The following is an 11,959-nucleotide window of genomic DNA, read 5'->3' as shown; positions in this document are numbered from 1 at the left end:
TATATAGCTACTTTAATTTTCTGTTGAACCTAACTTATGGATTTTGTTAATGGGAGAAGTGTTAGTTGCATTGCTAATTTAATACAAGACAATTGCTTGTTTTTTTTTATTATTATTTGCTAAACAATTCTAGCCAAGCCCTTCTTTTGAAGTTAATTTCTGACTTTTGAAAATTAACATAGATAGGCCCCCCTTGAGTGAGATGCTTTCTTGTCTTTCCCACTGCATATTACAAGAATTTCTTGCATGCTTCATAGTTCTTTGACACTTTGATGAACAAAAATCAAACGAATCGTTTAGTTAGATTGTAGTTGGTGTTTCTTTTAAATAAATAAATAAATAAATAAATAAAATGAAAATAAAAAAAACTTGTGAGTTCATTCTGTTGTGACAAAACAAAAGGATTTACTTTGACGCCCTTTACACGTTTAGAATTTAAAAAGGAAGTCAGAGCTACTGTACACCTTATTTGGATCAGAGCTGGTACAGATCGCTCTTCATGGTGGAAGAGTGATCTTCCATCATATTCCTGGCTATCCGGGAGATGACGCTGTTGCCGTGCCGCCGTCAAGGCGCGCGCGCAGCGGCAGGCATCCAGAGCAGCGCGCATCCAGTTAGTTGAAGCAGTCTGCGCTGTAGTGGCCAGGCATATGCTCGAGGAGATGAGCAGAAGACGGACGATGGTGCTCTTGCCTGTTTCCGCCAGCCTGGATGAGGTTTTAGGTTATCTGTAATCGTGCGCTGCTGTGCGTCGCCCCCTCTCACCTCCGGAGGATGTTCGGCGACAGAGAGGGCACTGTGTGGGACCGGGTCGGACTGCCACACCGGGACTGCATGTGCTACCTTGGACCTCCGACCACTCTTTTGCCTATGTAAGACATCTTAACTTTATAAAAAAAAAAAAACGCTCTGGGGGAAGCGGGAGAACCTGTTGCGCTTTTGATTTCACCTGTGCGCATGGAAAGTTGACTTTACGCGTTGAGCTGCTTTATAGCTGAATTTTGCACTTATGCGTGATGGGTGTTTTAAATGCAAATAAGTAGTTAAACTTACGTGGTACTTGCATTTGAATAGATTTCCAGACTGGGTCTGTAAAAGCGGTTTTACTGTCACATGACAATGGTTTTATAACAGCTCAGGGGCTGACAGATCAACGCGAGCCTCATTGTTGGGTTGTTGCCTTTTCCTTTTATTCCACCTGGTGCTTATTTGCTACCAAGTAGGCTACTTATCTTCTCTGCATGTAGACCTAACTCTGGATAAGCTCACGCCTATAGTGCGCGCAGTTTTTGTGGTCCAGTGCCCACTGGACGCCCTGAGATGTCACTGGAGTTGCTTCTCCATCTCTGCAAATCACTCATGATCGATTCATTAGCTACACACTCAGATAAGCCTATAATAAGAGATGCACTGCGCGTAGAATACAATTGCAGGACCAGTCACTTTGGTTTAGTGTCATTCACTCACTGCTGCTGTGCGGACCACTGAGAGATGATGATGATGATCGTGACTTCTCTACGGTACAAGGGAGGCGCTACGGGGGCCCTCGACGCCCAGATCTGTGGGACACGCAACACCAGCCTCCCTGGTTTAGCCTCCTATTTCACCAGGTCAAATTTTATCTGCTCCCCTTCCCTTTACCAAGCGGCCTCGCTCGGTCTGATAACATTGTCAGCCCCCTTTTGTTTTCTCTTCCCAGCGGGATGCGCAAGTCCCCCGACGTGAGCCCCAGAAGGCTTTCGGACATCAGCCCTCAGCTCAGACAGCTCAAGTACCTGGTGGTGGACGAGGCCATCAAGGAGGACCTCAAGTCCTCGCGCTCAGTGGAGGACATCAACAGCGCGTCCATAGAGGAGCGGATATTGCGGATCACCGGCTACTATGGATACCAGCCGTGGAGTACGAGCTACAAGAGTAAGTCTGCAAACTTGGATGTCTTTATCGGTTTGATCTCTTGATGACAAGTTGATGTGAAGTTTTAATAAGAATACAGGCATACACTAAAAAAAAAGCCTCATGCACAATTGACAGCTTTCCTCATGTATTTAACCAGAATACTTTAAATAAAGACATTTTGAAAGCTATTCAAGATTAGCATTCAAATTATTACAATTTTAATCAAGCAAATACGTTTAATTCTGGGTAAGTTCAGTTCATTTTAACCGAGTAGTGCCCTATTATGCATGGATCTGCAAGTTTCACATTACGTGCTTTCCAAAGATGGTGGAAACCAGCCTTCAGTTTGGGCCCTCTGATTTTCAAAACCTCTTTCTTCTTTGTTGATTTGTTTATAGAGCAAATATAGTTCTCAGTGTAATATTATGTCTTCAGCACTGAATAAATTTACCGTTCCTTCTGAATCAATACTGAAGAGGATTTAATTCCAGTCATGATCTCGTTCAGTTGCTAAATCCTCAGAGTTGTTTTTTTTCTTTCTTTTTTTGCTTGTTTGTTTTTTTGTTGTTGTTGTTGTTGTTGTTGCTGCTGCTGCAGAAAAATTGAGCTGAGTCTTTGCTTCAGTGGATCCCAAGCTTGGATTAAATTGGTGGGAATGCTGCTCCAACCAGCGGATTCTTTGAAGAAAGTTTGCTGTCAAAGCACCTTTTAGTTTTCATTCCTCATGCACCTCGTCCACATTGCAAACAAAGGTTGCTCGTGTGAGGAGTATTGGATCTGATCTTGTTTGGTTGGTTCATCTGGCATCGTAATGTTGCTGTCATTGTCTTATGACAATAAGCAGAATCAATGATCAGCCTTTTTGTGTTTGCTATTCTGCTGCTGTCGGTTAACCGGTGGCAAATCTGCTCAATTTTATGGGAATGCAATATTTAACAGATTCAGCATCTTCAGAAATCATTTGACTGTACACAACACCATCTGAGCCCTGCAGAGTGAGACGGCAACTGTTTCTTATTTGAGTTGTGTGTTTATTTTGTAGAACTGGCTTAATGTGGTGTAATGAAAGAAAGTGAAAAGAAAATGCACACATCGTTGTTCAAAAATAAGATAAGAAGTCTAAAATTTGATGAATAGTGCATGCTTTTTGTTTTTTGTTTTTTTTTGACAACTTTCTCGTACTAGATCCTGATGGTTGTAATTTTTCTAGTCATAGAATGCAGAATACAACTCCTGACTACGTTTCTTTGCAATGTAGTAGATTTTAAAGTTGCTTTGTTCAAGAAACAACTTTAGAAAGAGCAGATGTGAGCAAAGATAAAGGAAATCCTGAAAGTTCCTAAAGAGGGAGAGATTGGTCTTTAAAATAGTTCCTCTGGTTGATAGCATGCAATCCTTTTAAAAGAGACACCTATATGAGCTATGTTGTACTTAGACTTGTTCACTTAATGCATCAGGAAAAATAAATTAATCTTGCATACATATGCAGAAAAAGCCCAAAATTTAATCTAACTAATTTTAACAAGAGTATGCCATGCTAGATTAGAAGAACAGTGATTATTCATTCGTTATGGTTAAATTAATGTCAATATGAACATCGTGAACAATAAAATCAAGTTCAGAGACAATATTCCATACGCTCAAACTACAAATGGTCATCACGGCTTCTTTCAACTCAATGAAATGCATTTGGTAACCACATGCAAAAATGACTCTTTTTTTTTTTTTTACAAACTGAACTGTTGTCACAGTTGTAGAATTCAACAAACGAGTTATAATATGAAACAAAATAAAGCCACATATCTTTTTGTTCAATGATGCACTAAATATTTTTTGGACTTTTGTTGTCTGTTTGTTGCCCTGAAGGACACCGTAGATCAGCTGCTGATTTTTATTTATTTATTTTTTTTCACATGAATATGTATTTTTATACTTATTCTAAATCTTCAATTCTGAAAGTGCACTTGGTGAACCGAAATAAATAATTTTGAAGAATCCTGATGTATTTCTGGAACACTCCAGTCTTCAGGTCCCATCTCAGCACAAAAGCTGCTGTTCCATCCAAATTGTCCCTCAAAATGGAAGCTTGTTAGCTCCAGTTTAATGTGTCATATGTTCTGGTGGTTCCTCCCACTGGATTCAAGGAAACTTCTGAAGAACTTGTGAACTCCTGCAGGCAAAACCTCCTGCTCATTGTCATTTTTCCCTTTGAGGTTTAACCTTAAGAACTAACTCACTCAGGAGCTGGCAGGTTCTAGGGTAGAAGTCATCAGAAGATCCCGAGCAACCAATCAGAAGCATAATATGGATGGGTTAGGTCACATGAAACTCAGCCAAGATAAAAGGATTTGCTTCTATTTTTGTGCACTTTTTTTTAACACAACAATGAAACCAATAATGCCAAATACTGTTGTCATACATCAAACACCATTTCCAGAAGTTGTTTCCACATAAGATTTAAAAAATATATCATTATATTTAATAAAAAGATGACTTCTGATTCAGAGTTAAACATAATTATCTTTATTTAAAGTTATCTAAAGCCTTTCTGAATTTCTACATCAGCAAAGTAAGAAGATTTTTCTCTTTTCTGAGATTTAGACAATACTACTGAGGTGATAAAAATATTAATGTGTTATAGATTTAGAGACACCATCAGTGTCACCAACAATTACGTTAAATATAAATCAGGTCCATCAGGGACAGGTTAAAGGGCCTTCAAAGAATGCAATTAAAGTAAATGAAAGATCATATCTAGTGTGTCCTGTGCAGTAGACAAATTATTTCTTACCATAAATCTAACCTATTCATTTGCACCACTTAATGGCAAAATAATAAGTATGAAATATTGAAGAAAAATCATAGTGCAATAAGGACAAGGCTCAAGTAACTTCATGTGCTGGGAATTTACAAATGTCATTATGAGCAATGTTTTCAAATCAATAAGGCAGCTTGTTATTTTTGAGCATTCGTTTTACCAACTCGGGTGATCGACTTTACATGATTTGCTTTCAGACATAATTGTCGAAACTAGTCATTAGAGCACTTGAGCTGCCATTAAAAGGAGTGAGAGGCATGACACTTCTTTTTTTATTATTCTGCTGGATGTCCAAAACCATTGTAGATCCAGTGGGAGTGTTAATCTAAACTGTATCTAGGTATTTTTAAAATATTGTAAATTTTAAAACGCACACAAAATGTCGGAAATACTTACATTTGCACATGGTTGCGTGTAGCTCTATTCATACCATTTCCAAAGTTATTTCCAGCAAATTTGCCCCATTGTCTAAAATGAATGCATTTAGACATTTAGGTGAAGTTGTGATTTGTGGAGACAGAATCTGCACACACTTCAGACAGATTTCATTGTCGAAGAAACCAGTTTTCCTTAGCAGTCAAACACACAGCACGACTACCAGGACTCGCTGAAGACAACAAAAGCAGCATTTAACGCTAAGGAGTGGAGGACTCGATGCTGAAGGCAGCCAATTTCAGAAGAGGCTGCAGGCAGAGTGCTTCACAGCAGAGCGCAAACAGAACCCTGTTTGTTTCATTTAGCACCAACCTTTCCAGATTGGCACTTGTGCTCTTTTGCACAGCAGTAAGCTGGGCGAAAGCGGGAGCTGCTGGTCAGCCATGACTCAGGCTGCAGATGAGAGGTGGCTTTGCCTTTTGTTTTGACTTAACAGATCATCTCAGTGTCCTAAGAGGGAGGCTTCAGGGTTCACACACACGCACGGACACATGCCGTGTACTGTAACAGACATTTGAGCTTAACAAAGTGTGAAAAAAAAAACTTGGCTTTTCATTGAGTCAGTGAGTCATGTTCCCCCTGAGCCCAGTACATGCAAACTCAAAGCAGCATTGAAGTAGTGTTTTGCTTTTGATGTGGCAGACATTAGTGATTTATGCTGCTGCTCTGTCCATTTTATCCCGTGGTGCCACTGCCCTGCATTTAAGCTGGGTTAGGTTTTTGTGGACAAGGCTATGTGATAGCAACAATAATGTACCCACTATGTCTACCGTTTGAATGCAAGATTAATGTGAGAGCTCTCGCCTTTCAAACAGTACAGCCAAAACGTTAGCAGCCATTTCCCTTTTGGAAGATGAAAGTGTTGCTACATCTTTCTGAGAGATTTTTTTTTTTTTTTTACTTTACTTTGAAAAACAGAGAGCTCGGTCTCAGAGTCAGAGAAAATAAAGACTTAACAAAGAGAAGATAGTGAGAACAGACGACCAAATGTAGTTCCAATCAGAAGTTTGAATTCACTCATCATTGATGTATGTATTTTTTAAGGAAGCGACCATAGGGCATTCAGCATGAATTATTCTGCAAAACAAGAATTCCCAGGAAGGTGAATAAGATTAAATTAATTGTGAATTTCTTTCATTTTTACAGACACAGTTGAAACAAATATAAACATTCATCACCTTCAATGAATTTGAAATTGAAGGAAGCTAGCATCAAGCTTCTGGAATGCTCCATCGTAATGCCAAAATGAGAGATTGTGAAAACTAATAAACTGTGCTAAAAGTCTTTGTCCAGGACAGAAAACCTACCAACACTTCTGATAATAAGGGATGCCTAGTAGAATTATGACTGAACTATTTTTGATGGCTACAAATCAAACACCTTGTCTGCAATATTTAGCTAAACATCTATATACCTATTGTCTATACACACTTATTTGAGTGATGGTGTGCTGGTTGTATGTCCAGCAGTTATTTGGCAAGAGGCGAGGTTGACCTGTGCAGGTCATCAGTCCATCATAGAGCAACACAGAGATCAGCAACCACACACTGGTTGCATGAGGACAAAAAAAAATGCAAAAAGGACAAATTAAGCAAACAGTTATGATTGCGGGAGAAAGCTGATGTAGAGAGAGAGAGAAGCACTGAAAACGAGCGGAGAACAAGCTGACTTCATGCATAAAGAACCCAGGTGCTGAATCCTAACCAAAAATTTCTTTATGTGTATTTTGACCCTATGTGGTCTAAGCATAGTCTGCAAAAATAAAAATAAAAATTAAAAAACATCTAACATGTGCCCAATTATTATTTCTAAAAAAGCACTAAAGTCCTTGGTTATTAAATATTCCAGAGAGGAAAAAAAAGATCAATCATTATGAGCCCAAAATGTATTCATTCATGCCGTGTGTGTAAATATCTCCCTGGAGTTGTACACCACAAATTAGGGAGAATACATGAAATGATGAATGAGAAACTAACTACTTATTTTGTATCTTTTTCATCTTTGCGGATGGTACATTTGCTTAGCTTGAATCTTTAAGGGTTTAACAACAAAAAAGAAAGAAAAAAAAGGCTGATCTCATCTCTGTGAAAGAAATTTGAGCTTTCCAGTTTTATTTCAGAGTGGAAGAACTATTACAGTCAGATACATTCTGACTTTTCTGCCTCATGTATTCCCTCTCACCGCTCAGTATTGCTTCTGCTGAATTTGTGCAGGATGCCATCCGATAACACCTCCCTGACATTACGGATAACAAAACCCGTCTGCATGTCATCCTCTCAGATAGGTAAGAATTTCAAGTGGAAAAAAGTGGTGAAATGTTAAAGTTAGCAAAAATGTTTTTTCTTGCTGAAACAATGAGATGAGAGTGGATCATTAGCATTTTCTTTATCCGAAAAACACACCACATTTTTTCCGTTTCTTGATTAAATTAAGAAAATTAAGAAACCATAAGAAACGGGTAACAGGGGCAATTTGTCAGAACATTAACTACAAACAACAACCTATGTTTTTTGTTTGTGTGTGTTGTTCTGAATGCATTAGTGACTGTATAGTTGCTCAGGAAGACTTTCCAGGCGTGAGTCGGGTTTGAGGGCAAACAGAGGGTGATGTTCGAGCAGATAGAAAGTACGTGTTCTTAGATCAGGTCACTGCCTTTGTGACCCAAAATTGTTATTTCGGGTTTGTGATGGTCTTCTGAGAAGTGAACCATTTGTCAGACAAACAGACTTGGTTCATTTTCCTAATTTACTCACACTATCCATCACAAATGTAACCTCCCCTCTGGAGCAAATTTAGAGCTTCACGAGGCATGAAATAAGGTTGGGTTCTATTTTAAGCTGAGGGGTTGGACGTGGTGAGACACAACAGTAGGGCAGGTTTGAGTGAGCATGTACCCACATACATGTTCGGTGCTGCCAGTTACAGGAGAGCAGGAAGGTTTTGGGGGAGATACGGCTCAACGGCGGAGGACTCCTTTCAACTCAGCCGGAGCTGAGGGGAGAAGCGCAGTAGCCGGGCAAATGCAGACGGTTTACTAATCTTTCTGTGAAAGGAAACTGTTCGAGTTGAGGAAAACATCCTTTGTACAGCAGTTTTCATGTTTTGTGACGGAGCAGTGAGGCAAATTTACTTCAGGCTACAGAAAGCGAATTTAGATTCAATGCCTAGAGAGCCCTTTGTTATGCCTGTAAAGGCTTCCCTGAGCAGTTTTTACTGTTTGTTTGTGCTCATTTTGTTTTTAGGTTTTTTTTTTATTTTTTTTTTATTTTTTATTTTGTTTTGTTTTGTTTTGTTTTGGGAGGCTGTTGCCGTTGCCATGGCAAAGTTTTCTTGGTCTGCAACAGAGTCACAAAATGAAAAGAAAAAGGCTGACCTGTGTGTGTGACTGTCTCATTATTTACATGCAAAATATGCTTAGTAAGTCCTTTTTTTGTTGTTTTTGACGCGTTTTTCTCCTCTCCATCTGTAGCTGCTGTCAAAGCAAAACCTCTGCTCTCAGTGAATCTGTTAGGGATCAATCAAGGGTAGAATCACGTGTGTGTGCGTGTGTGCGTGTGTGCGTGCGTGCGTGTGTGTGTGTGTGTGTGTGTCATTTTTGGCTCTCTGGAGATATTGTCTTATCTCCAGGAGGAGATAAGACAATAACAGACTGAGGTGGTTGTATCTCTGTCCAGTTATCTCTAAGAGGCTACTAGTGCTGTGGAAAACATATAACACTCGCTCTACAACATCTGGATATTATTAATAATTTATATATTTATGTAAGTGGGTTGTAGGACATTTTGAAATGTATATTAATGAGAACATGCTGGCAAACATGCAGGCTTTTCTATTTGTAGTTACTAATGTATCATTAGCTGTAAAGTCATGCCGATTAACTGGATGCCAGATTTTTTAGTTTCGGTTCTCTGTCTACCAAAGGGAGTAGAATGTTGGAGACAAGAGTCCACAGATACAGACTCGCCTTGGATTGTGAGCCATTTCAGCAGATTTTTATTAAAACCAAAGTAATCTTTAGTGTTGTACTATGAAATTGCATCCTCCAACCTGTGATTAAAAAAAGCTTCCTGATTGTCCCTGTGGTTTTTAGGTTCTGCTGTCAAGGAAAAAAACCCTAAGATGTTGTTTGATACATCTAATAGTGTAGTTCCTCCTATTACTCCCAGTGTGCCAGAATTTCCAAGATGTGAGTGAAATGTTTCATACTTTTTGGCTAACAAAGTTGGAGCCATCAGGTGCAACATAGCATCTCTCAAGGAAGAGAGTCTGATCTCAGACATAAAGAGGAAATCATAGCTCTAATTGGTGACATGAAATCTACGTCATCCCCTGAAGGCATTTGTGTTCAGACTTCTTTATTCATTAGGATGTTTGATTCTCTCAGCCTCTGTGTGGTGGACATGATTCATGCGTCCTTAAAATCTTTTAAGCAGGTATTTTTTGAGCTATTACAGAAAAACACAATTAGGACCAAATCTCTTTCAAGCAGCCACAGATGTGGTGTGAACCAAATTTTAAACTTTTCTCTCCAAAGGCTCTTTGCTCTTCAGCTTAATAATATACGGTAGTTGACCAGCTAAAGTCTTATTATTCAGATAATAAGACTTTATTAAGGCTAACTGCTTGTTAGCCTTAATAAAGCATATTTTTAAATACTAAGTTAGCAGAAGCTGCCGTAAATGATGACACACATATTGGAGTTTTTGTCAAATGAAACATTTTTCAGTTTTCTGAGATCCTTCCTCTGACTTGGATGCTGTTGCCCATAGAATCCAGACGAACAGATTTAAGGATTCAATGAGGAGCCATGGTTTTGCTTTAATTTTTTTGTTCATATTTTTGTAAAAGATCTTCTAGTATGTGTGGAAATTAGGTCATATCAGAAATAATAGTCCTGAAGGCACTATCCTTGTCTTACTTTACTTTATGTCCTTCCACTGTGACAGATTGTAAGCCACTATAATAATGTCATTTATCCATCTGTATTCTTTCAAGCCATCTGAGCTTCACAAATTGCCCAGTCTAACCGACTGTCTGGTAAATATCAAGAAACTGCTCAGTAGCTATCTGCTCTTGCTCAGTGAACTCTAAACAAACATATTGCAGATAATAACATTCATGGCCAGGGACGCCCAACTCCAGTAGTTATTGGAAGCGACCGGCTACATGTTGCATTGATTGTCAGTCCATCACAGGGCATCGCCAAGACCATCAGTCATGTCTTTGGGCTGTGGGAGGAACCCAGAGCACTGAACGGCTCCCACGCATACATGTGGAGAAAGTGCAAACTTCTTGCAGAAAGACCCCCTCCTTGCTGCAAGGCAACAGTAAAGACATTAGCATGATCTATTTATAGCTCGCTACATGAGTTAGCTACACGATTTCTGCAATTAAGCAACATCCCAGCAGGCTCCTTTAGAAACTGGCCTCTAAAATCTGGTTGTGTTTTGTTTGTTTTTTCACTTGCGAATCAATCCAAACTGCTGATTTGAATTTGCTGTTATAATTTGAGGAATATATACAAACTGACACTGCTGCAGTCAAAAGCTGAACGGGACATCAATATGCATGTTTTTTTAAACAGAGTTATGCTGATAGTCTTACCTGTTGTAGCCAAAATCAATTAGGTTTAACTTCAAATTGTATGAAATGCAGCAACTAGAATGTAAAGAGTTTACAGCAGATCTGTTTTGACTTTCTTAATTATATGTCAGTACCAACTTTTACTGCCTCATATTGAGAAGCTGAATATATTCCAGACATACAGTAACCTTTTTTGTTCTCCAGAGTTCTTCGCTCTGTATAGGCTAAAGGTTGCTGATTATGACAATCCCTTGCAGTTCAACTCAGTGGAAATAAGAAAGAAGGTTTCAAAAGCATCCAAAGGGGGTTTTATATCATAACTACAGTTAGATCTATAACGTCATTGTTTGCTGCTTTGAAGTTGCAGAAAACATTACATATTTTAAGATAATCAATTTTGCTCGACATGTTTTTTTTTTGTAAGCTTTTTGTCAATTTATCTGTGAAAAATGCGACATAAGTAAACTTTTACTTGTGCATTTTCATGTTCAGTCAGAACACCACTGCCAAAGCTTGTCTGCAGAAGTATATTTTGAGCTGTTACCCCTCCAGTACAGTGGGAGCAGCTTCTGTTGTGTAACATTGCATCTATAATTGAAGAGGATGCATAGATCAGAACACACCTGCTTCAGGGGTCCCTTTTGTGCGTATGGAGCTGGAGGAGCTGCAGATCAGATCTGTCACACCGAGGAAGAAATCCTCCAATCTTGTCTCTCGCAGCTGTTCGTCTGGCTTTGTGTGCCATGCAAAGTGGTGGAGTTTACTGTAGTGTGGAGGGAGTTGGCAAAGAGAGCAAGAGAGAGCCACTGACACTCTGTCAAACTTAAAACACAAATGCAGTTTATCTCAGAACACACAATAAAGTCCTCTTGTATGTCTGTCACCTTGCATGGGTTATAAAATTACATTTCAAAAACACTGCATGCATGAAACATGTGCATCTATTTCAACACTCAATGTAGACATTTATGCAGTCAGGTACTGTTGCTAGTCGTGCTTCTCAGAATTATTCCTAAGGACAAAACCTCTAACCAAATCATGGCTTTGATCCTCAGTTCTTGGGACTTGTGCTTCCTTCTGATGGAAATTTTGCTCAGAGGAAAATCCTGTCCTCCTGTCATCCCTTTCTCTTCCTCACTCCTTTTTATCTGTTGTTAATTAGAACCTGTGAAGTGATGACTCCTCTCTCTGTGTAATTAATCAAGGGTCGGCTGCGGTCATACGCAG

The 11,959-nt window shown here is 39.2% G+C and overlaps 1 protein-coding gene across 3 annotated transcripts in view; it reads left to right on the top strand.

The window, feature by feature from the left end:
* The first annotated feature begins 603 nt into the window (after positions 1-603).
* The window catches only part of slc35f3b (solute carrier family 35 member F3b), a 48,378-nt gene continuing 37,022 nt past the window's right edge, over positions 604-11,959 (top strand). The window contains exons 1-3 of one of the 3 annotated variants that reach the window (XM_016668475.1): positions 793-872; positions 1,528-1,610; positions 1,700-1,914. In XM_016668475.1, coding sequence (XP_016523961.1) covers positions 1,704-1,914 — 211 coding nt within the window. In that variant the 5' untranslated portion in view covers positions 793-872; positions 1,528-1,610; positions 1,700-1,703. Of the gene's footprint in view, positions 873-900; positions 1,611-1,699; positions 1,915-11,959 lie in introns of those variants that run through there. The other 2 variants (XM_007546182.2, XM_016668474.1) reach the window with 2 other exon arrangements.

Source organism: Poecilia formosa, unplaced genomic scaffold (genome assembly GCF_000485575.1).
Source record: "Poecilia formosa unplaced genomic scaffold, Poecilia_formosa-5.1.2 Scaffold15, whole genome shotgun sequence".
In the NCBI taxonomy this organism is placed as follows: Eukaryota; Metazoa; Chordata; class Actinopteri; order Cyprinodontiformes; family Poeciliidae; genus Poecilia; species Poecilia formosa.
This window is presented reverse-complemented; position numbering and strand designations above follow the sequence as displayed.